Genomic DNA, 26,049 nt, shown 5'->3' with positions numbered 1-26,049 from the left:
CAAACCGGAAAAAACCTGGCCAAACCAAAATACCGAGTCAAAACTGATTTGATCCGGTTTTTATCCTAAAAAACGAAACTGAACTGAAACCAGTTCGGTTCAAACCGACCGGTTTCGATTCGATTTTGATTTTTTTATAAAAAAAATTTGGTTTAGTTACTTTTTTTTTATAAAAACCGAACCAAACTGAAATGATCACCGTTATCAAATACTATGAAATGGCATGAAAAATTCAAGGGAAACTTCACTTTGGTGCTAAACCTATATATCTAATCACAATAAGTCCTAAAACTATAATTTTTATCATTTAGATCCTAATATTCCTTACACATCTCAATTGGATAATAACTAAAATTTTCATCTTAATGTGCATGTTTTATCACTAAAATGGTGTGGATTTGAAGAAAACTTGATGAGAAAGAATTGATAAACATTAGAAGAAGACATGATTGTAATTTTTTTTGGAAACTCTTGAGATTCAATTAATAAGATATATAAGTTTGGGAATTAATTAAGAATGAGTAAGAACTAAATTGAGGTTTTTTCCCCTCAAAATTTAAGTAATTATTTCACTGATATTCTTTGAAACTAATATCATTACCTTTGAATCTACCTCAAGTCCAATTCCTAGTATTTAATTAAAATAATCCCTAATAATGCTATCAATTTCCATTGTCAATTAGATTTGAACATCCTGCTTTTCCATGTGGGGTTTGCAATTAGTGGATTCATCATTTATTAATCACAAGTGGATACCTTTCTTTTCTCTTTTTTCTTTTTTTTGTTATTAATGAGATTTAATACGAGAAAGGTGATGCCCCCCAGATACTATAATCAAAAGTGATATATTATTGTTATTTAAAAAAAAAAATCTTTTTTTTCTACAAAAAAAGAGGTTTTATTATTGTTATTAATTATATTATGACCCAACAAGTTAATTAGAAAGAATTGACTCATTTAAACTTCATAGTTCATCCATCTAGTAAAAATTTAAACTGAATTTTTTTAAAAAGAAAATAACATTATTTTTATTAATCTATGTTAATTTAATTTATTCCACTCAATTCATAATCCGATAACTAAACATGTTTGATTTTTATCACTTTGTTGCAAACAAATCATCAAAGAGAGCGACGAGATTAGCAAGAAACTTAGAATTTGTAGTGAACACCCTTTTAGTTTTGCCCTAGGTGATCAGGATTATTATTTTTCCACTCATAACCTAGCCAGTGGAAAATTGTGAAAAAAGGATATTTTTTCCTAGGTGTTAAATGTACCTTGCCTAAATGACCTTGTGGCCCTAGCACTAGCAGGGACCTCATGGCTTCAGGGCCTGTTTGTTTAAGGTCAATGATAAACCATGACCCTATCTATCATGACAAGACATTTTTCTCTGAAACCAAGCTGTATGAATGTGGCTTCTGGGCCAGTAGCATAGAATTTTCTGCACCTTCACATGTAATAATAGACAATAACAGTGCAGGACTACAGTGATGATGGAGGTGGTGCTGCTAGAAGTGGAAGAGGGAGGGCATGGCAAGCATCACTGTTCACTGGCATTTATAACTTGTAAACAGTTGCATTTGCCAAATTCAAGTCATGGCAAATAGCTGCTCAAGCAACCTATTCTCATTCAACAGAGAAGCAATGTAAAAGCATGTTGTGATTAATCTAAGAGAAGAATAATCATTAGCAGAGTTAAATAAGTTTAAATCTATGGATTCTTTAACATTAACACACAGTATAGGTCACGCATTTGACAGGGATTCTACGTTGTCGAGAATTTATGTTGAAGTTCTTGAGTTTTTCGTTCTCTGTGCTAGATAAATCATAAACTGGAAGAAGTTACTGGCAGAAAAACAACAAATGATTTCCAAGTCCCCCCTTTTTTTTTTTTTGCGCCTGTGTACATTCCTGAGCAAGAGAAGTTATCACCAATATTCTGCAAGATGAAACATAGACAGATTCAGAACAAGAAGGAAATACTGCAGTGCCTCTGGGGAGATGTTATAACTATATGAAAATGTGAATGATTCTATAACGTACCCTAGGTGGTGAGGATTGGAGGGAAGTAGTCAGATTTGGTGCCCAGGACATTAGCCTTGGTGTCAGGGAAATGATTACCCGCCCCTGGTAAGGTTGTAACAACTCCATTGTTACCAACTTGAATGGGATACCTGAGCAGGTGAGACGTCATATCCTGTTCGAGAGTTTCGCCGGCGTATTTCTCCCAGTTTTCATCGGCAACTTGATTCACTAGCTGGATACATGGAACACTTTCAGGGTGTTGGAAGGAAGGGTCAAGCATTCCAAGGTGCTCATACCATAACGCCATTCGAAAACCGTATATCTGACCCCTTGCTGGCTGGCTAGTTGCCAAATGATGTGGTTGGTATCCTCCCATTGCAATCTCAGAATCTCGAGACCCATCCATTGATCTCTGGTTGATGTTTGCCGATCCAATGATTATATACTCATCATCGACTGAAAAGGCAACATGATTATGGAGGTTAAATCCTATTTCCATTTGTTGTCACTAAAGGAATGACATTAGCACAGATCCTTGCTGAATTTAACACAATGGAAGATGCAAGAATGAGTTCATAACTCTTGACTTACCAATCATCGTCTTTGCATGGACGTAGATCATGAAGCGACGGGCCTTCTGAGCTCTACTATAATCAGTATCAGGCTCTGGTACCTCTGGAGGTTCATATTCTCCATTTTTCGTAGTCTCTCGGTTTCCAAGGCAGAAAAATGACAAATACTCCCTAGGATCTGTGTTGAGCCCCTTTTTCACGAGTGCTTCAGTGATATCAGAATACATCATGTCCATTGTTCTTCTCTGCCAATCTAAGATTGCTTGGACAGAGCCACTCTCAGGTATACCTTCTGGCCACATTGGGATCACAATATAGACAGTAAACCTTTCTCCTGCCTCAATCTTGCTGACTATCTTAAGTGATAGCTCCTTTGGTATGAGATGCAGGGCGGCGATATCCGGGACATTGATATCTGTTGACTTCCAGCCAAATGAGCTTCCAAGGAAATACTGATTTTCGATGTAAATAAAATTCTTGGCCCTCCTAATGGCATTGATGTAAGCATCTTGAATGCTTCGGTCAATGACGCTGTTCTTCCCACTAACAAGGCCTGATGCAGCTGCTTTGTCAGGTTCCTGAGGGAAGCCATCAACAGCTCCATCATCAATAGAACGGAATAGCTGAACATTCCATGTTTCAGGGTCATTTGGCTGCAACACTGGCAATGGGCGAACTGTAGTTGCTTCAAGCTGTTTTTGTGAGATCAGAAGTTTATCCCCAACTTGCTTCGTCCACCTTTGCTCAAAATTGTAAAGGACATCCCATGCCACAGGACCCTCTAATTTGCAATGAATATCATGCCAAGGTTCTCTTGGACCGCCTTTCTTGATTGAGGAGCCTGTAAAGTTAGGCTGGTGGAAATCATCGTGATGGACTGAGTCCAGAGTCTTGAACAAGGGATGGTCTTGTGTATCATACCTCCCATCACAAAGATCAATGCCTCCAATGAAACTCACAATCCCCCTCTTTCCAGATACATTATCAAGCATTTCGGAATCAACAACTACTGTCTTTTGGTGGTGAGTAAACATGGTGGAGACTTGAAAGCCCTGAATCATGCTTCTGCCAACATCGGGATTGCGAGGGCACAAAATGCAATGCACCTTGGAGCCCCTGAAGTACTTTTCAGTTTCTTCATCGTGGGTTGCCATGAGTCCATCCTTCTTAAAATCCAAAACAGAAGTTCGGTCATCCCAAACAAGCATAAGAACTGTCACGCCTTCTTCAGCCTTTTTTTTAAGCAGCTCCCCGAGTTTAAGTTCACCTCCCGGTCTTCGTCTATTGGGATCCCTTATCAAGGTAATTTCAGTATACACAGACCATCCAGTTATGTAGATTAGGTGTTTTGCATCGCTTATGGCATCAAAGATGTCCTCCCAGCATCTGTGAGCTTCATAAAACTTTCCTGCTGCCAAAGCAATCTTTGGGGAAAAGCTGTCTGGAACATGAGCATCTTGATATAAAGTAACCCGGCAACCTCGTCGTTGATTGAAGAACACGTAGGGAACACCCTCGTACTCCGGACTTTTGATTCCCTGAGACCAATGACTGTCTTGGTTAACATCAAAGAATTGCAGCTTGATGCGGACTCTAGAACCTCCTGGTATAGGTTTACGATCTCCATCCTCTATGTCAACCGATCGTTCGAGCATGTTCCCGTTAGTGATATCCTCAACTGGAAGATAAGCTCTTCCAATCAATGTTGCTCCAATAGCGTCGTCATCTTTGATTGTGAATACAACATGTGAGATTGAATGGGCACAGTATATGTGGAAGGACTCATTCCACTCGGGATTATGAGGCTCTTTTCCTACCATTCTGGTCCTTGCAACTCTTGCCTTGTCCAAATCTACTGTTGCATAGAGTCTAGAACCAACAACATTCTGTTCCAAATATTACAACAACGTAGAAAACATAAGATTTAATGCATAGCAAAAGTCAACTAAGAAATCTCTGAAACACCGAAGCTGTTTTGCTGCAAAACAAGAAAGGAATACCTCCGATAGGCAAGACATTGATCTTTTCAGGTTGACTAGACATCGCTTCCCAAACTTCAGAAATCCCTCCGTCTCCAGATTTTAAGAACACAAAGCATAATGGTGGGAGGAGTTAGTGTCAAAAGATACCAGGTACAATAGATTATTAGCGAGTTCATGTTCTAAATCTATAGTAATGTGATAACAAATTTCATCATCTATCCAATAACTGGCTATAGGAAGTAGAATTTCTCACGCAAACATCCTGACTATATACCACTTGCAGATGTTTCAAAGGTTTTTTCATATAAGAAAAACCTGAAATGAGAACTGATGCATGACTTCTGATGTCCTTCTTCAGCACTCATTTCCTGAACTAGGGTTACAGAACTGAAAACCCATCTAGAATTTCAAAAGCTACCAACCCCTCGCCGATCTTTCGATTCAGATAATTAAAATGCTGCAAGTAGAGCAGCCTAGGTAACTCAACTAACCCAGTAACCGGCTTCAAAGCAGTGAAAAGTAACATGGCAATAATAGCAATGAAGATCAAGAATTTCAGGAGAATTTTCTCATTGCCAATCACCTAGTCAAGCCAGACATGAATTCAAAACACTCTGTCCATTGACAAAAATCTCAATTAAAGCAAATGAGATGCACTCCATTCTGTAAATCAAAGCTTTACTGCCTCTAATCAGCTCCTAGTTTATGGAATTAAAGAGAAAACACTGAGCAACTCAGTGTTCTATCTCTTTTCATTATATTCCTATCTAAAGTGAAGAACATGGGAGGTGTAATGAATTTTAAGGAGAAGCAACACTGCAATTGTTTCACATCAGCATCAAGAACCTCATTCAGCACTTTGTTTCTAGTAAAAATGTGAAGGTCAAGTATGTTATTATTTTCAATATATTTTAATTATGTTTCCCCTCTCTCTTATCCATGTGTATATAAAACGATGTAGTGAGGAGTTAATTTAATAAAATTTAATTAATTCAATTTACATCGATTTTAAAATACACACACTTTTACATGTAACATCTAAGGATACTAATGGGTGCGGTTTGATGGATTAAAATATATTAAAATAATATTTTTTTATTTTTTAAAAATTATTTTTATTATCGATGCATTAAAATAATTTAAAAACAAAAAAAATATTAATTTGAAGCAAATAAAAAAATGTTAAATTTTTTTAAAATACTTTTAAAATATAAAAATAAATAAGACCCATGTTGAATAAAAAAAACCAACACAATACAAATAAGCCTAACTGCGTTTATTTCAAGTTCTATTAATTTAGTAGCATGTAACACCCCACTGAAAAAAATTAATAATCTACAAGGAACCCAAAAGAAAAGCTTATGCATGAACAAAATTATTTCTAGATTTCGTAATAAGCTATATTTATAATTAGGTTGAATGAGTAGTACTGCAGCTTAAATTCATATAAATTTGGATAACATTTTCTACATCATTTAATCTTTTTTAGGGCTAATTCATGTATAATCCATACTCAATTGTAATGGTAGGTAAATGGTTATTGATGGATAAAAATAAATTGGAGAAAGCTTTAGGCTTTCCTATGGGTTTAGAATAGGTTTTATTCCTTTAATTTGGCTTCGTCTCTCATCTACCTGGGCAGAAGGCTGCTTCATTGGTGACCGCGCTACACTGTGTATCTCTTTTATTTTTCCACTAGAGTATTTAGATATTATAAATGCCTTTCTTTCAAAAAATCTAATAAATTGGGTTATTGTCCCACCTACTTAAATAAGTTATTTGAATCATATGAAGAAAAAAAAACAATGATAACAAATAATAAGAATATATATATATAATCACGATAATATGAGAAAAACACTTTTATTAAAGAGAAAAAAGACTAATAATTTACCTGATTGTATTTATTAAATTTATTTATTAAAATTAATTTGTATAGAAATTGATATACACATAAAATTTATTAATAAAAAAAAATAATATGCAAAGCTGCACATATTAAAAATATAATTAAAAAATAAATATTTAGTCTATATAAAATAAAAAATTTTTGATGAATCATACTAACCTCATAAAAAATTAAACATACTCAATATAATTAATATTTAAAAAGGTTAAATAAGCAAAAAAAAAAAGTCACATGAAAGATGTACTAATTAAAACATAAATTTCAGGGAAAAAGCCTAACCACCTGGCCATATATAAAATAAAAAAAAACCGACGTGTCATTTATAATTCCCTATATCTGAATCACTCTGGTAGCAAAAAAAACAACGTTTCAAAAAATCTATTTTCAAGCCAATTTTTAATCAATTCATAACCTCCAAAAACACAAAAAACTATCTCAAACAAAAAAGTTTCCTGAACTTAGATATTTTTTTTAGTGCATCTAAGGTAAAGAATGAAAACCTAATCTTAACTCCTCTCATTACATGAAACAATTTGACATAAAAAGTTGATCGTTTAGTGGCCAAAATTATCTCCAACAGAAACTTTCTCTCTTTATACTAGAATCCGATAATCCCTTTTCTTTTTCCTCCATAAAAAAAAAAACAAAAAAAAAGAGGAAAATAAGGTTTGGTATTGAAATTGAATTTTTAAAATTAAAGGGACTAATTGCCGAATAACTAAAAAATATGAAGGACTAAAATGATATTTTCAAACAAGTTTCAAAGCTCCCACCAATTTTACATGTCTTTTTCACTTAATTCCTCTATCTTTCAATTCAATCATTCCTCTCAAAAAAATATGCAATTAGATGCTAATTTGTGCTAAAAAAAGGCTCAACTATGCAAAATAAAAATTCGAGAATCAAATCAAATTTTTTTAAAAAAAATACATTATTAAAATTCACAGTAATATATAAAAAGATGAATAGTAAAATAACTACAATGCAACCTCTCTTTTAGTTCATACTTTAATGCTCAAGTTTGAGACTCCCAACCTTAATATTTTAGGCACTCTGGAACCTTGTCCCCAAACTAGAACTGGGTGTCAAACAAGTAAAACTAGAGTTAACATGGCAAGTTAACTTGCGGCCCAATTAATATAGGATTGGTTTTTTTTATATATAAAAACTTTAAAGCAACATTATTATGATGTTTAAAAAAAAAAAAATTGATTCAAGATAACCCAAGACTACTTGTGACTCAAGCCTTGGGCCGGTCATTCTCCAAAGCTAAGGTTGCACCGAATTATGTTTTTACATTTTAAAAATATTTTTAAAAAATTTTAAATATATATTTTTTCAGATTATTTTTTTATCTGCTAATATAAAAAATAATTTTAAAAATTAAAAAATATTATTTAAATATATTTTAAAACAAAAAATATTTTAAAACATAATTATTATTATATTTTTAAACACCGTTCAAGCTAAAAGCATGACTTAACCATTGGCCCATCATCTTCCATGCACGAGCACGGCTACAACATGGCTGGGCTGTGGCATCATTACATTTTGAAAAAAAATTTATTTTAGTCCTGAAACTTTTAGAATTTAAGATTTATTTAATAGAAAATATGCATTTTCCCCTCCAAATAATTATTTATTATCATTTAACCATTATTTATTTATTTATTTTATTTTCAAATACATCCTAGCTGTAGCTGATTATACCTAAATCTTTTTTCACCCTTTTTAACGTATATAAATATAATCTCTTAATATAAAAGTTAAATATAACTTAATTCAGCAAATAAATAAATTGAATTTAGTTCAATGTTTTAAATTTGACATAGAAAAATGTTGTTGACAATTTTTTTTTTTCATTCTAGTCCTAAATAATTTAAAACTTATTTAAAAGAAATGCATTTTACCCCTCCATTATTTATCATTATCCAGCCATCATCTGTTTATTTTATTATCAAATAAATCCTAACATGTTTTCTATATCCAAGATCCTATCTTAGCCTCGCCCTCCTCCTCACATATGAATATATAATCTCCTAAGATAACATCAAATATAACTTCATCAAATAAATCAATATTTATTTCATAAAGCTAATTAACAAGGAAAAACAAAAATGCTAAAAACTTCAAAAACCTTACAGCTTCAAATGGCATATATATATACTTACCTTCAACAAACTGAATCCACATCCATTTTTCAGATTAGCAACCCCATATACTGTTACATCAAGTGCCCCATGAAGCAATCGTGGCGTCATTTTCACCTTTTCCACTCTCAAGAACACTCAAGCCCAAGAACTTGTGTGCCTGCTAAACCAAGAACAAGAGCATGGCTAGGGTTACTCAGGCCACCCACTTCAAGAAACAAGTCTAGAGAAACACAAATTTGTAAATACTGCAATGTTAAAGACCAGGAGATTCATCAGTACTTGGAATTTTATTCTGTAATTAGAAAATCAGGCAATACCTGGAGATGGAATCTGCCACAGCTAGCCCTTGAAGGAAATGCTTATAAGAGAAGGAAGCGTTTGGAAAATATATAGGGAGAGAAGAAGCTTGGAATCTTAGCATTCCTAGGAGGCGCTGGGAAGGAAGAGATATATATGGATCTCAAATAGGCAAATATGGATTTCAAGTTAGAATCAATGCCAGCCTTTGTCTGGTAACGAAGCAAGGCATTCTGCTACAATACGGGCCCCTATATATATATCTTAGATTATTTTCTCGATGAAACTTCAGGCATATAGCTCCAAGATAGATGACAAGCTTTAACCAAACAAGAATCAATGAATATTCACATCAACAAAATGATTAAAAAAAAGAAAGAAAGTTTCATCTAATTGAACCCACACCATTTATTAGAAAAAATTATTCTTACTCTTTGAATGATTAAGGTTTCTTTAGCAGCTAGGTTTTTTATTATAAATACATATCATGGAATCCTATTTCAACATAGTAAAATATAAAAGCTCTTGGCTTCTATGAATGTTGTCGAACCACAATAAATCTTGTATTCTTTCTCGTTTCTTTCATTGCAATATTCATTAATAATTGCACTAGGTTTTTCACAACACATATTTATAAAACTTGACCTAAAGTAAGGCCCAGGGTCATAAATCGAAAAGGTTTATCTAATGTTATATATATATATATATATATATGTTATTTTGATTTAAAAATATTAAAAAATCAACAAGTTTAGTGTCATGTTTTGACCATGTCAACTAACCAGGTCATTTGATAACTTTGATTTTTAATTAAATCAGCTGAGTTTGTTTTCCCTATTTTTTCTTCACTTCAAATTAGTTTAAACTCTAGAATAATCCATCAGGCTTATCTAAATTTTACAACTATGATCACAAAAATATTTTTTGGCTAGTATTTGCGTTTCAAGATTAAATATTTTTTGTTGGAATTTTAAACTTGTCAAAAATATTTGGAATGATATATCATGATAAAAAAGTTTTTCATCAATCAAAACTAAACGTTTGTTTTTTTTAAATAATCTTAAAATTATATCTATTTCGATTTGGTTCATTTAAACAAATAAATTTCTCTATATAAATACCAGTTTTAAGGTTCAATCTCTCAAAACGTAAACAAGGAAAACAAACTTTCTTGTCCACTTAACATAATCTTCAGGATTAGATTCTCATATATATAATTTATAAGTGAATGGAATTGCAATTTCTTTCACGTTCTTGTGCATTTTTTTTTTTAAAAAAACTTCCTATTATTCATGAGTGGGTTTCGAAAATTGGGCTCATAATATAAACACAGCTTTGAAATGTGGTCCGCCATAACCAAGCTCGCATGGAAGGAGACTGCTAGGATCGGTCCAATTACTTAGACTGGGCCACCAAAAAAAGAAAACCACGGGTTTCACTCATGTTCTTTATAAATACAGAAATGGCAACATAATAAATTGATGGTTTTCTTAAAGGACATGGCAACAAAAAATAATGATCAATTGATCGCCAAAATTAGTACTCTAATTCAAAAAAAGAAGTAGATTAGATTATAGCTATTAAACTGGTAGGTTGATTTAAAATTAATATTCCAGACGAGTCTTAATTTAAATAAAAAAAGAAACTGATTCGAGGAAATTCGATAATTTAATTGATTTATTTATGATTAAATTGATCCAATTCAATCCAATTTAAATTTTTTAAAAAAAGTTAATCAATCGAAACTGATTCCGTTGACCTGTGAGTTAAAGTAAGTGATCCAATGAACCCAAGCTCGGTTTTACTACTATAAATCATATCATTGATTTGTGAATTGAAGCGACGAACAAGCACCACGACATTGGTTTCCTCTTGAACATGCTTAGCCATAATGTTTGACAATATCTGCCAGCAAATCCAACAAGTTCCAACCATGGCATTTTTTTTTTTAAAATAATTTATAAAGAATCACTTATAACTACAAGACCATCAAGAAGAGGACCACAAATTAATTTATATATTAAATTACTGTCTGCACCGATTCTCAATGTCAATTAATTAATCAACTTCCAGCTGAATTAATTAAACCAGCGGCTGCTGCTGCTGCTGCTGCAATTCATTCCTTCGGCATGCATGGCTAGGTGAAATAAAGTAATGCCACGTTGTTCAAGTGCGATGGGTGCTTGTAGATCTGAAACAATTTAATAATACCTAGTGTTTAAGTCATAGTTTTGCAGTCATCGAGTCCGAATATTTGAATATTTAAAGATCTTTTTTTTCTTAAATACGTCAAGGTGCTGGGAGGATGTCTTGAGATTGCTTAGAAAATCAATTTAATTTTAATTATATACCATGTAAACTAATTCTAATATATATATATATATATATATATATATATATATATATATATATATATATCACCATCGAGAAACAAAGTAAAAGACATATATGGATTATTTTAGAATCTCCATTGACTTTATTTAAAGCTTCTGTGTATGGACATATATAAATGTTAGGAAGGTTCGACACCACATGATCATTATGTGGCCAACTCTTTATGTGAAAGCTGCTGGCTCCGGTTGGAAGGATGCATAAACATTTAACAGCAATTAAAATTCAAGTCTAAGGTAGTGGCTCAAGTTCTGCTACGTGTATAATTTATCTTATTATTTTTGTTCGAATTTAAAAATAAATTACAAGAGATTTTTTTATCATATATAGATGCATCAATTATGTTAGAGTAATCTATCTAAGAGCAATGGCAAATATATTTTGTCTCGAGATAAGAAAATTGATCGAAAATACTTCATTTAAAAAAAAAAAAATAGAAAGTTAATGTTACTATTTATGATATACCCATCTAGATGATTCAATTTGTCATTAAAACGGCCATTTAAACGTACACTGTCATATTTTTAATTTCTAGCAAAAATTGGAAAGGAGAAAAGTAAAAGGAGGGGCATCAAATCAATGGAGGGCATGCTTGCTTTTCAGGAACGGGTGCCTCACCAACTTAAATGCGCACCCGTACCCCTTCACATGTAAATATAATAATATTTCAATACTTTATAACATAAATAATATATATATATATATATATATATATATATATATAATTTATGTACCAGACTTATATGCAAGATCCTTTAACTCAATCAAAAACTTTTTGATCCATGTAAACCCGATCATTATAGTATTTTGATCGTGTGGACATACAGAATACGATGTACGTACGTAGACTTACATACAAGATCCTTTTAACTCCTTTGGTTTTGATTGGTCGAACATGTTAGAGGGTACTTGGTTTATCCTTTTTAGCTGGGCAAAAGCAATGAACACATGCTATCATTTATTCTAGTTGTTATGAAGCTAGCTAGCCAGCGTTTTGATTTCTGTATCACCAACACTTGTTTAGGTGAAATCTTTATTGCAACTTTAGACTTTTCCCTTCCAGTTCACATAAATCTGTCTACTTATTTAGTGCATTGTCTGCTTCTCATTACCTCTTCTCTACACAAAGTCTCTCCCTAGTCTCTCTGATCACTCTCGTACTTGCATGATTACTGTTATTGTATATGATCTTAATTTGCAGTGTTTTTCTAAATTTTCTTTCCCAAATCATGGTACAATCCAAGAAATTCAGAGGTGTCAGGCAACGCCAGTGGGGCTCTTGGGTGTCTGAAATTCGCCACCCTTTACTGTAAGCCTTGCCTTCACCTACTCCCTGATTCATTAATAAGATCATCTGCCTCCTGAGGAAAATATAAAGAACGTTAGGGTGTGAGAATCTGTGTGTTTTGTACCTAGATAGCAGGCCACATTGTAATGTTCTAGCTAGATCTCTTGTTATTTATGACCCCTCGTTCTCTTTTGCATTTCTCTTGAATGTAGAGAGAGGAGAGTAGTGTGACATGCATGGGCTAGCTAGCTAGCTAGGGATGTTTCAATGATTTTTAGCTCTTACTTTCTTAATGTTTGTGTGTAGGAAGAGGAGGGTATGGCTTGGGACATTTGAGACAGCTGAGGCAGCAGCAAGAGCATATGATCAAGCAGCTATATTGATGAACGGACAGAATGCCAAGACCAATTTCCCAGCAAGTCATCTTGATCAAGACACCAAGCTTGGCAAAGACAACAACTCTCCCTTGCCTGCCAAGGCTCTGGCTGAGCTTCTCTACTCAAAGCTAAGGAAGTGTTGTGGAAAAAACCCTTCTCCTTCACTCACTTGTCTGAGGCTCGACAATGATAACTCTCATATTGGCGTGTGGCAAAAGAAAGCTGGCTCTTGTTCGAGCTCGAATTGGGTCATGAGGGTCGAGCTTGGAAATAGCAACAGGAAGAGCACACAGGTTATGGAGGAATTACGACCTTCATTGTCATCAGAATCATCGTCAAGAGTTGAGATCGAGCCTGAAAATGGTACGGATGAAGAGGATAGAATTGCCATGCAAATGATAGACGAGCTACTTAATTGTAATTAGTTGACCTCCATGGAACCTCTATTTCTTGTGGGGTCTAGACACCGGACCTTCCTTGACCCCTGTTCGTCCCCTACAGTACAGTAGCCAGATAGTATGTGAATCCCTATATCTCCAGATCATCACCTCATAGATACATGCATTTGCCAATTTCCTCACAGTTATACAGTTGCCAATCATAGAATCCAATCTCATAATCTCCATGGCTTTAGGAACTTAGTCTTCGTGATTGGTGACTGGAAAATATATATTCTACAAACCAATAAACACCTGCTTTAAGCCCAGACACCATTTATTTCTCAATGCAAGCTGTGTTCATTAGACGCCACAAGCCTAGGTATTATAACTTGTGGAGTGTGTATAAAGCCAGTTTGCCTGATGTGCAAGGAGAATCAGCCAACATGGTGAATTCTCATGATGTATATCATCTCTTATCTACAACTGCAGAAATATCTGTGGAAAGCAAATATATATATATAAGATCTTTCCTTTTCTTTCATTTTTAAGACGTGGGGTATACGTACATACCTTATACCTATACCCCCTTGTTTATAGGTGTGCCAATTTACTCATAAAAATGTAAGTATTTGAGTACTATATATATGTGTTTCTATTTATATTCCATATAATATGATGCTGATAATATAAAAAAATTATTAATAGGGTAAAAAAAAAATGAGACAAGATTTGGCTTATGATATTAATGATATACTAACCTGCATCGGAAAAGACATGCACGCTCCAAAATAAGGACGCGCGCGCGCACAAAAAGAGCCTCGTGAAACGATTATACAAAAGACAGTGACACCTGTCCAATTGATTGTGTATTTTGAAGAGAAATCCAGCCAAAATAACCTATATTTATATCCTACGAAGCACATTTGTGGGTCCGTACACTACACTACGAGCCAGGACATTTTTTTTTATCGGTTAAATGGGGATATGTAAGCCTGTTTTGAAAAAGTAAAAAAAAAAAATTGACTCCCGACCGACTTAAAAAAAATATAATCTAATCGGATAATATTTTTTTTAAAAAAAAATAACAATAGTTAATGATCGATACACACAACGAAAGCATCATTGGAACCTGAAAAAAAAAAAAACAATCACTGAAATTTTAAAAAAAATAATAATAATAACAAAGCTAGGATTCTAAAATACAAAAAAAAAGAAAACAAAAAAAACCTAGGCCAACATATGTGAGCATGCCAAATATGTAAATCAACTTATGAGACTATGATAAGCTAACATAAAACAAATAAAAAAATCAAAGCTTAATCCCAAACAAATTAAACATAGATGGATGAAATTAAAAAAAAATCAATTAAAAAATAAAAAAACAATTATCGAATCAGGCCAAACTAACCAAATTCTACAATCCAAATCATGTGAATAAGATAATACAATAGAAGACAAACTAGAAAAAATTATGAATTAAAAAAATCCTAAAAAAGGCTAAGTGACAGGATTAGGATAAATAAATAGAAAAGAAATTGAAAAAAATCACAAAGCTCAATATCTAAAAACTCCAACCTTGAAGGATAGAACTAAAATAAAAGATTAATTCTTAATCAATCTAATGTTGGAGGATTAAAATTAAAAAAAACAAATCAATTCAAAAAGTTTGCCAAAGTAAATTTAACAAAAACGACAAATAAAAAAAACTAAAAAAAAACTAAGATAACCTAAGTTATTTTCAAAATTCATGGAAAATTCAATAGAAATGAAATAAATAAAAATAGCATAGTTCAATCTTCAATTGAATAAATATTAAATGATGAAATTGTAAAAACATGAGTTTTAAACAAAGAAAAAAAAACAAGCAAAATCAGTTGAATCTCTTAAATTTGGGTTAATCTCTAAAACACATGACCCGTAAAATTCTACAGTCGAGTTAAAAAAAAATTTAATTCTCAACCAATTTAATGTTTAATGATGATTTTTTTAAAAAAAATCAATTTAAAAAAAATAAAAAAAATGAGGATCAAACTTGATAGGAAAAAAAATAAGGAGGTGAAATTGTAAAAAAAATAATTTTAAAAACTATTTGAAATAAAACAATTAATAATTAAAAGAATGATGATCAAATTTAAAAAATTAAAAATTAAAAGGGGTGAAATTGAAAAGGAATTATAATTTTATAAATTATTTCAAATAAAAAAATAGTAACAAAAAAAATATAGACCATATATAAAGGAATAACAAATTGAAGGGATGCTTTAAAGTTTTGAAAGGGTAAGACATAAAAATCAAAAAGAGAGAAAAGAAATGGAAAACAAAAGAAAAGGTTGTTGTTGGTGCCAAACCGGAAGGAACATTAGATACACGCGTCATCTCATAATGGAAGGGATACCGAGATGAATCCAACATTGTCATGAAAGGTGATGTTTGGTCACCAAATAGTGGCATACACTACTTTAATGGCACGTTCGCTATACAGGCCATTATGTTTTCTAATAATATTTAATATTTAGTTAAATATAAAATTGCCCCAGAGTCAACTTGACATTAACAAAAAAAAAACCCTAATGAAAAGATAAAAAAAACTCCCGAAAGATAGTTCAATAGATTTTTTTCTTTATGGGTAATTAAATAATTTTATTATGCTAAAAAAATAATAAAAATCCATCATCATTTTTTTTTATTTTAAGGTTGTTATGTCATTTTATTGTGTTAAAAAAATAAAAAAAAAATAAAAACTAATATACCTCTCCACAATTTAAAATAACAATTGAATCATAATGAAAAGACTGTCTTATCTCAATAATAATAATAATAATAATAATAATAATTCTGCGAATTCCTGGTTGTTCGTGTACTTCTAGCCATTTGGGCCACATGGTCCAAACAACCAAGAATTTCTAATTGTTTGAGCCGAGGCCCAATCAGCCAACTCTCCCTTTCTCTCCTCTCCCTATCACAGACTTGTGAGTTGTGACACGTATCTCAATATCCTTTCGAGTTCCAAGAAGCTAGAACGTGGCGCTGCATGTGGCCACACGCGCATAAAAGTATTTCAATATCCTCGTAGAGAGTGTTTGGGAGAGCGGTTGCTTTTCAAATAGCTTTTCGTATCGAAAAGCATGCCAATCATTTTTGACATTCAAAACGATCCCCGCACTCAATTTTAACCCCCGCAATGCCAAACGGGCTAGAGCAATCACCTTCTGCCATTTGTTATGCCGTGCCTACGTGTCATCTCACATGACATTATTAATCATCGTCAACCTCTTCATCATTGTAATTTTAGAAACTACCACCAATGGCGAGAATGAATTTCTCCGGCAATCAATTTTACTGCAACCCCATTCAAGAACTATAATAAATACGTCAGATCAACAAAAAAAATACAACAATTCAAGAATACTTATATTTTTTCTTATATTTTTTTACATTTACTGACTTAAATATTAAAGGATTTCTCGTTGATATAAAAAAAAAAAAGCCTATTTTTTTCAGGAACATAAAGCTCATATTCAAGCTGACAAGCTTCACATGAGAAGCTTTAATTTATGCAGGGAGTTCATGAATTATATAAGCTTTTTTCTACAAAACATTGACTTGATGCGTGACAGAAAATTAGGGATATCCCTTCACATTGTCAAAGCATTTTTCAGACAGCTAATTAATCGAAATGTACCATCACTGTTGTAACAATGCTTTGTAATAATACTGTACTTGTGCTTTAATTTCCACAAAATATTAATTAATAACACTTTGAAAAAAGAAAGAAGTGGCTTGACGTGTCATAAATAGGGTTTGGAAATTAATTACAGGGGGAGATGCATGTGGACAAATAAGTTTTGGAAATCATTTTTGCCTCATAAAAACTATATATCAAGTTAATAAAGATGTTATAAATAATTATACTATATATCAAGTTAGAAGTTCTTCTGTTTCGTATGATAAAAGTCGAGAGGTCTAAATTAATTTCACAGCAAGAACCACGATCCCAGAAGCTCTAGCAAAGTAATAAAGATGGATTTGACAATGGGAAGGGACAACTCTTATGGAAGTAGTTGGAAAATCATAAATGAATGCTCCATGTCTGATGGTAGTAAGCTATCTCCTTCTGCCGGCAACAACAAAGAACAATACATAACATCGCTGCTTGTTAATTAGGGTTTTCAAAGAAAAATGGGTGGGTGGGTGGGTGGGTGTCAATAAAGAAGCAAGCCATTGATGTAGATTGTAGACTTGTATTTTGTAATAATGTTTAAGTGTTCGTCGGTTCTTGTCAATCGATCCTTCTCAAAATGCTTGTCCAGGAGACCCCTCCATCTTTATGACCCCATTTAATTTGTAGGGCAGATCACTGTTAAGCTGTAAAACAAAAAAAAAAATGAAGTGTTTTAGAAAATTAAAGTATTTTCTTGTTAACCCTAAGAAAAAAATGAAAATAAAAGGTTAGAAAAAATAAACAAACAAATAATTCGAAAAGGGTTATGTTGCTGGCAGTCCTCATCTCCAATTCTAAGGGAAACATTCTTATCGAATTACGGTACCATTTGTGTATTCTCATCTGTGTTGTGAAGACCACATTATTTATTTATTTATTTCTCCCTGTAATTTCATTGAACATGTGTTGATAAATATTGCAGATATCAATGAACAAAATCATAAATTCTATTTTTTAAAATCAAAATTGATTTATAAAAGGGGTTATTTTGTAGATTTAAGCTAATGAAGCTTCATGTGGGAAATAGGATTTGTTGGTATTTTATAAATGTTAGAAGTAGATCTCCTTCAAGCATAATTAAATTGCAGATTTAATGGAGCTCCAGCTGAGGAAAGATCACATTGGAGATTTTTTTTCATGGTTAAATGGGGTGCTGACAATCTTAAAGGAGCAAGAAATGAAGAGCTCTTTGTTGCTTCACATAAGTACGTAAAATTTATAGATAGATAGATAGATAGAGAGTACTTGAATTGTTATTTGAAATGCCCATATATTATACACACACACACTTATATACTTACAAATCTTTTTTTTTTTTTAATTTGATCAGGTTAGTTTAATTTTAATTTATCTGATTAAATGGTACTATTTAATATGAAAAAAATAAAAATATATTATTGAAACCAAAGTAATTCCTTCTTTTTTCTATGATTGAAATTTGTGTGTAAGTTGAACATTTTTACTCATGGTGCGTTTGCTGTCCTCTAGTGACTGAAGTGATTTTCATCATCACCGCATCAATCAGGGATGTATGCCAAAAACCTCCAAGTGAGAGGTTGTTTCCGGACAAGTATGAAAGGATTTGTTTATGTCTGGAAGAAATTGTTTGGAAGGTATGATTTGTTCTTGTACACTTTAAAGATGGTTTGCATGATTGCAAGACACCATGTTCTCTGTCACTGTTTTGTTGCAGTGTGTTTCTTGATTTTGCATCGCAATGTTTTTTTTTTTTTTTTTTTTTTAATGTGAAGGGAGTCCTGGAGAACACAGAGAAAGAAAGAATCAACAGGCTGACAAGGTTGAAGCCTCCCACCAATATCGGATCCGAAACCTGATTGAAGTGCTTGTTGCCATCTCAGTTATGTTCATCCCCTGGAGTCTGAGCCAGCAGTGGTTTCTGTTCAAGTTTGAAACTTGAAACCAAAAAGCTCAGCTGAGAAATAATATAATGGTTTTACTTTCTTTTGATGTTTTGGATTATCGTGTAATAAGAGGCGAGATTTCTGGTTTTTGGTTTCCCACCACCCTTCAGCATTATGCACAGTTATCGTGTAAACTCATCTGCATTTTTAGGTTAAGACCTGCAACACGGCATAGATCAGATTGGCATCAAGTGCACGCGTTATCAGTCCTGATTCAGGACAAGAAGCTACACTACACACTGACCATTTGATCAATATTCTCTTCTTGCTCCATATCTCTAAGGATTATAGCAGGGCAACAAACATGCAGACACGAAGATCTCTAAAAGAGAGCTGATAGATCCTTCTTTTACTTTGTACTATTATGAGTTGTTTCTGGCTTCCTGCAGAAGACCCAAATGCCTAAATTCAAGCGCTTGCTGGTAAACTTAACCAGGCAACTAAGAAGTTATAAACCCCGAACAACAGCAATCCACATCACATGCAACACGAACTTGTGAGAAACTAAGTTTCACTAATTAAAACAGGTTCCATTAAGAACAGATGCGGTCCTTGACGACAGCACGAACCCTAATGGCTACATGGAAGATTGTTGCAGTTCAACCCTACTGCTCCATGTTGTGGACTGAATCAACATGACTTTCTCGAGCCAAATATTCATGCCTGGACAAAAAATGACAACCAGACTTTCTGATCTGACCTTGGGGGAAAAAAACCACCAGATCATTCCATACAGAGAAACCAACTGAAAAGACTATTATTGCAAGAGGAACACTATTAACAATAGTGATAATGCCAGTTCAAAATCCATCATCTTATACCACAATAAAAACACGACACTTTGCTATTAACGATATTATGGCAGAGTGGCCCTGCAGCCAAAAAGTATGACCGCTACAAAATATAACTCAATAACACCTTCAGATGCTGGTCATATCCTATCAGCAAGATACTTGGCTAGTGAATTGACAGGCTTAGCAGAGTCAGCATTTCCTATTCTGCTATGCCGAATCTTGATCCGAGCAAGGTAATCAGCTGCAATCCAAGCAAAGCTCAGCATAACTGAAATACCAGCACCATCTGAATCTTGCAACTCCAGTGACTTCTGAATCCAATGAGGATGGTAGGTAACCTGATACCAAGCGGACGCCTTCCGCTCATAAAGCATGTTCTTTATGTCATCGTCGAGTTGCCCAAGGTCCAAATCCATTTTCTCAAAGACTTGCCTAAATTCTCTCTTTAAGCAATTGTAAGAGTGTTTAAGCCTCTCTTTCAGGTCCCCTTGCTTCCTACTGCTGCCTTTCGGCATTGACCATACATGCCCTGTTACAACCTCTTCTTCCCTCTTCACTTTATACTGAGCAAGAAGGCCATTCAGCTGCCCGTCGTATGAGCACTTCCGATCCCATGCATCACTGATATAATCAGTAGCTCCCAGAACTTCAAGATCCAAATCATACGGGATATCAGCAGCAGGAACAAAATTACGCTCAGAAGATGCAGCCACATCATCGTCATCATAAGCATCTTTTATCTGGCGATATAGCCTTCCCAAAATTTTCTTTGATTTATAGGACTGGTGCTCCTCTTTCCCCATAAAATCTGGATAAATTTTCGGTTTCAAGTCCGAAGGCATGGAAACAATTTTCCCGGTCTTGGGAAAATCAACAGCTGTGGCCGCTAACTCTGCTAGAGTTAGGCATTTCTCATCCAAAGCACCATACTCACTCAAATCAGCACGAACTACATGTGCATTGCAAATTGCCCCTAAATTCTCGTTCGCCATGTTTTTTGCAAAGAATTCTACAATGTCCTGTGTGCCAAACATACAATCATTAGTAATTTACTCGGTGGCAAACATGTAATTCTATGTGGTTTATCCCCCAAGTGTAGAATTAATAAAATGAACTACAATTGAGAAAGTGTATACTACAGTTAATACATTAAGTAATCCAATAGAACTTTGTGGACACAACAGAAAATATATACCCTTCTTTAAGGCATGCTTTTCCCCTCATATCTAATATTCCAGTTCAACAATATAGTAGAATTATGCAGCAAATGCTCTTTTTTTTCTGTTTTTTTTTTAAAAAAGAAAAAGGCTGATACCCAGTTATCCCATGCCTATCCACGGAAAGACAGTTTGGAAAGTTCCATCATTCAACATTCTTCCACGGAGTAATTGCTATTAAAATCCGAACCTGCACTGCTATAATGCCCAAAACTTCAAACATTACATGAACCAATGGCCCCTGATGATTGGTGCATGCAATTGATTAAGAAAGAAATGTAAAAATGATTGGTGTGGTGCCATCTAAGGTGCAGTTAGAACACTTGTAATTCAGAAAGTTAGATGATATATTAAACTTGAGAACTGCATTCACATATCCTGGATTAAAAGAGGAAATGGAAGAAAAGGCATTCAAGAATGTTCGCGAATGTTAAAACTGACATTAAGGTTTTCAAGAGCCACATGTCAATTTACAAAGGAGGTGAGGAAAGTGTTTCTCAAGGGTAACAGGATTAACAAAGTTTTTCAGATATCATAACGAGCACCACAATATTCCACAAACTTCAGAGAGGAAATTTGAATAAAGCACATAGCTACCTGATGATTGACAGGGCGAGTAAGCTGTTTAGCTTCTGCAGCATCATACTGCATGGGTATCCAGCTCCTCTTACTAGGAGGAATAAGGTTTTCATCCCAAGTGACAAAGTAGAGGTCCCCATCAAGGTCACTTCCAGAAGCTTCATTTGCATGGGGCCTTTCACCTTTCTGGGGGAAGACAAGGCAATCATACAAGTGATGAAGTCCTGGGGCATCAACCGCTTCCAGAATCCTTATATCTCCAGGATGAAGACAAGGATTCTTAGCTATTACCACAGTCCCTTTGACGACTTGAAGATTTTTCTTGGTCTCACTAAACTTTGAACCATGCTTCACAAAACAGTTTTCCAAATATGAGTTGGAGACTTGGATAAAGCACTGACCTTGTTCAAGCACCCCTAGCTCGTCCAAGCAGCCCATCAACCATCTCCCAGATGGAACAAAAATTCGAGCCTTTTCTCTGAGGCCCCAAAGCTGTGCAGCTCTTACACAAGTTAGCATGCCTCGCAAATGAGGTTCCTTCTGAGGCTTGAAACCTGCACTCAACATTATAGCAGCAACATTCCCTTGCTCAGCACATGATGCGGTGAGGACATCAAATGCAACATCCGAGTCCACAAGCATTTGATTTAGCTTGGAGACCATAAGTTCCTGCATCTTCCAGAATACTGCATCAGAAACGTTGAGAGCTGATAGCAATGTAATTATCTGCCTGTTTAAGAAACCAGGTTGAAACCTAGTCCAAGAGCAGATTTCCAAAATAGTATGGTTTGATTGGAACTTGTTCATACTCGACCTCAGAGATAGGCGGATGCCATCACCTTGCTCTGGCCAACAAGCCACGACTCCTTTGCAACCAGCATATCTGATTTGGTAAGCAGAGGGGGGATCGAAATCAAATTTAAGTTTCTCTGCAACTTCCCTGGCAAGATCTGGAGTGATCATGCCAATGCCATCAGAGAAATCATAGCCATTCCTCTTAATATCAGGAAGATCAGAATTAACCTCCTCTGGTGGAACTTCTATAGTTGCATAAGTCGAGGAGAAACACTGACCCATTCTTGCAGCACACTTTGCAATGTTCTTATTGGTGAACTTTCCCATCCAACTTTTAATAGTCATCACATTTATGTTTCTGTCTTCTGCAAAAAACCAAGCAGAACGGTCCCTCAATTGATTGGATGAGAAAGCCAAAAAGGAGTATCTCCGACCACATAAATAAAACCCTTCAGTCAAAATGCTCCTCACTCTTTTGAAGATTCTTGTTTTCTGAGGGAAGGAATAAGAAGTGATGGCTCTGACAATAGGAGCAGCAAAATAGTTTAGAGCATTTGAGTTCATTGTCTGCAAGCCCTCATCCATGAAGGTAACTCTGAGAAACCGATCAGCAACATCCTTGTATTTCCTCAAAACCCTATTCGAGAGTTCAACTTCAGGTGGAAGGCAGTAAGCTTTAGTTGGAGTGATGACCAACCTTCTAATTTCTGCAATATCATCCAATTTTTTCTGATTTTTAAAAAGTTTTGGGTTCTTCAGCAACCATTCTTGAGCAACTTTCAGCTTCTTATAAGCATCAAACACTGGACGTCTGCAAGGATAAATGTGCTTCAGTGCAGCCACATTGACTTCAGTAGGTTGATTTCTCAATAAGTCAAAGAAGTCATTTGATAATTGATGCTGATTGAATATGCCTTTATGCATGACAGCATTCACTAAAAACAATACATCAAAAGCTATTCCCTCCTTGTGATGAATACAAAAGAAAGGGTCTGTCATGGGCATTCCAAAGTCTGGTTCATCCCGAATCCTGATCGGTCGTCTGAGGTATTCCTCCTGCACCCTCCTTTCCTTGAGAAAATCCACAGCTTTTCTCAACTTTGGACCATGACGAGGTCGAATTGAAACTCTATAAGAATGGCACCGACCAATAGCCCCACTGGCTGTAAAATCTGTGGTTCGGATCCAAGGATCATCATCATCCAACAAATCAAAAGGAACTGATACTTCAATATCATCATCAGCAGTTCTATACCAGACCCAAGGTGCAGAAGCCAGCTGCAGCAAGAGAACTAGACATGATGTTTCTGTGTACTGTTTGATCTCATTAATGTCTCTTACTAGGAACTCGACTTTAAAATCACATTTTATAACAGCATGTTCAGCTGTACTTTTGAAGGAGAAAGCAGTATCTCTAGAGAAACAAAACCTGCATGTTCCGTCAAAAGGATCCACTAGAAAATCAACACCAGTAGGAGGTCCTCTCCAACCAACAAAGAACTCGTCATGACTAACCAAGGTCCCTATCTCAAGACCCACATCAGATAGCTTAAAGGGAGTTGTTTTCCTCCTCCTCTGATTCAAGGTGAAAGGATTCTCAGGCCCCAAACTAGCCTTCAATCCTTTGTTATTCAAGAAGAGCTCACATCGGTCTGCAGCATCAATAGCCCAAGTTGCTGATTGAGGCAATGCAAAATGCACAAATGCATGGGGCTCCACTCTCCTATAATCTTCTGTTCTTCTGATCTTTGTGATGTCAGTAATCTCAAAGTTGGGATAGGACTCAGGAGGGGTCCATGATGTTTTCAATCTACACCGCCAAACAAGTCCAATCTCTCTTTCCAAGTATTCCAAAAGATCTTTTGCAGTGACATGAATGTCAAACCCACCAAGACTAACTTGGGTGACCACTGTTTCCTTTGCACTTCCTTCTGTCTCCATTCTATTGTTAAAGATTCACCGCTGCTAAAGATTATGGGAAGATCTTCTAACAAGAACCTGTTAAAGAAAACATGACAAACAGAACGAAGATATTAAAACATATGATTTCTTGTAAAACGCTGGCAACATCAATCCCACAGATTCTCCCAAATAAACAAATCAAAGAAAAAATTCAAAAGTGGCAACAACTAAACAAAATAAATCTTGAGATTGGCAATGTTTCAAGACAGAATTTTGGAAATGTAATAACCAGCAAAGGCATGTGCCATGTCATTAATCACTTATAACACAGAACATCAAAATTTCATTCTTTGGCAATATATTTCAAATGTAAAAGAAAGTATTTAACTTCCCATACAAACAACCATGTAATGCACAGACATGGTCTCTAATACTTGTCAAAATCACCAAATAGAAACAACGCATTTGAAAGTTCGGGGATTTAATCTATAACAATACCTAATTCCATTGTCTTTCCACTTTCTCAGAAACCATAGAGACTTTCAAATGAACCGCATCAATCCACTTCACAAAAAGCCCCACACTAGTTAACACATAAACAATATAAACCAAACGTATCTCATATCATACATTTCAGACTAACAAAATAAAAGCACTTTCTTTTTAAGCAAAATCATTGTCGCAAATTTACGAAAAAGAAACAACCCGTTTGAAAAAGTTTGGAGTTCAGCATAAAACAACATCCAAATTCCAGTTTTCTTACAATTTATTAGTAACCAAACAGAATTTCAATAAACCTCATAAACTCATTACATAAAAAAGGCCCCATGTTTCCATAGCAGCACCCAGGACAAACAAATTAACATATAAACAATCTAAAACATTGTATGACATGATCATATGTTATTAAAATAACAAAATAAAAAAAAATTCCCATGCTCGTAACAAATTTACCAAATAGTAACAACCCATTAGCGAAAGTTTTTAGCTTTAACCCAAAAAAATAATTCCATTTTCTTTACTCTTTCTCAGCAACCAAACAGAATTTAACAAACCCCATAAACCCATTTCATACAAAAGCCCCATTTTTCCATAGAAAAAACCAGGACATACTACTTTACAAGTGCACGATCTAAACGATGCATCACATAATCATAGATCATCAGAATAAAAGTACTGACCTTTCGGTTTTCCTCTTTCAATGTTTTGATCCTGATCGAGCTAGAATTGAGACGATCTTCATGGGTTTTGAGTGAGCAGAGAGTAAGGATTGTGCGAGTTGGTAAACAAAGAAAGCATTGGTTGGGAGTTACTGTGGCGGTTGTTTTAAAAATATATATATATTTAAGATTAATATATTAAAATATAAAAAAATATTTTTTAAAAAAAATATTATTTTTTTTAAAACATGATTTTAATTGCTAGCGTTCTTTTTATTCAGATTATTATGATTACTTCTTTTGATTTAATTCGATAAATTTATTATCGTTGTCTTTTATTTATTATCTTATTAAATAATACTAGTTTATTTGACTTAGTCGGATTTATTACCCGACTTGTAGATTTTTCTATACCTTTTCAAATTATATTTGCAACGCTTAAACACTTTTTTTTATTAAAAAAATTAGTTTGGCTCACCACGTAGTCCGCCAATTTATTCAAGTAGAAGTTTTCAATTTCTATTCTTATCATTAATTGTGTGTGTGTGTCTATATATTAAATTTCAACTCTACCATAGATTT

At 34.2% G+C, this 26,049-nt stretch overlaps 3 protein-coding genes and 1 long non-coding RNA gene across 5 annotated transcripts; 2 read left to right on the top strand and 2 right to left on the bottom strand.

Annotated features, from left to right (window-relative positions):
* Window positions 1–1,677: 1,677 nt before the first annotated feature.
* On the bottom strand, window positions 1,678–9,061 carry LOC118050282 (phospholipase D alpha 1). 2 transcript variants are annotated; one of them, XM_035060590.2, is made up of 6 exons: window positions 8,962–9,061; window positions 8,663–8,801; window positions 4,601–4,672; window positions 2,620–4,486; window positions 2,047–2,484; window positions 1,678–1,942 (listed from the first exon to the last, which is right to left on the bottom strand). In XM_035060590.2, exons 2-5 carry the CDS (start codon window positions 8,750–8,752, stop codon window positions 2,048–2,050), a joined length of 2,466 nt encoding a protein of 821 aa, XP_034916481.1. In that variant the 5' UTR covers window positions 8,753–8,801; window positions 8,962–9,061; the 3' UTR covers window positions 1,678–1,942; window position 2,047. The 2 variants fall into 2 exon arrangements, with proteins under 2 accessions (XP_034916481.1, XP_034916480.1); XM_035060589.2 differs by lacking the exon at window positions 8,962–9,061 and having other exon boundaries at window positions 8,663–8,871.
* A 3,182-nt stretch (window positions 9,062–12,243) lies between these two features.
* Window positions 12,244–13,925, top strand: LOC118050283 (ethylene-responsive transcription factor SHINE 2). The gene is made up of 2 exons (XM_035060592.2): window positions 12,244–12,641; window positions 12,927–13,925. The coding sequence occupies exons 1-2, from the start codon at window positions 12,517–12,519 to the stop codon at window positions 13,420–13,422; spliced, it is 621 nt and encodes a 206-aa protein (XP_034916483.1). The 5' UTR covers window positions 12,244–12,516; the 3' UTR covers window positions 13,423–13,925.
* A 4,096-nt stretch (window positions 13,926–18,021) lies between these two features.
* Window positions 18,022–19,047, top strand: LOC118050149 (uncharacterized). The gene is made up of 3 exons (XR_012170089.1): window positions 18,022–18,303; window positions 18,587–18,711; window positions 18,850–19,047. It is a non-coding gene; the product is annotated as an uncharacterized lncRNA (long non-coding RNA).
* Window positions 19,048–19,751: 704 nt separating this feature from the next.
* Window positions 19,752–25,626, bottom strand: LOC118050284 (RNA-dependent RNA polymerase 6). The gene is made up of 3 exons (XM_035060594.2): window positions 25,489–25,626; window positions 21,629–24,403; window positions 19,752–20,833 (listed from the first exon to the last, which is right to left on the bottom strand). The coding sequence occupies exons 2-3, from the start codon at window positions 24,344–24,346 to the stop codon at window positions 19,952–19,954; spliced, it is 3,600 nt and encodes a 1,199-aa protein (XP_034916485.1). The 5' UTR covers window positions 24,347–24,403; window positions 25,489–25,626; the 3' UTR covers window positions 19,752–19,951.
* Window positions 25,627–26,049: the final 423 nt, after the last annotated feature.

This window comes from Populus alba, chromosome 6 (genome assembly GCF_005239225.2).
Source record: "Populus alba chromosome 6, ASM523922v2, whole genome shotgun sequence".
Lineage (NCBI taxonomy): Eukaryota > Viridiplantae > Streptophyta > Magnoliopsida > Malpighiales > Salicaceae > Populus > Populus alba.
Note: the sequence above shows the minus strand (reverse complement) of the source record. Positions and strands in the feature narration are given on the sequence as shown.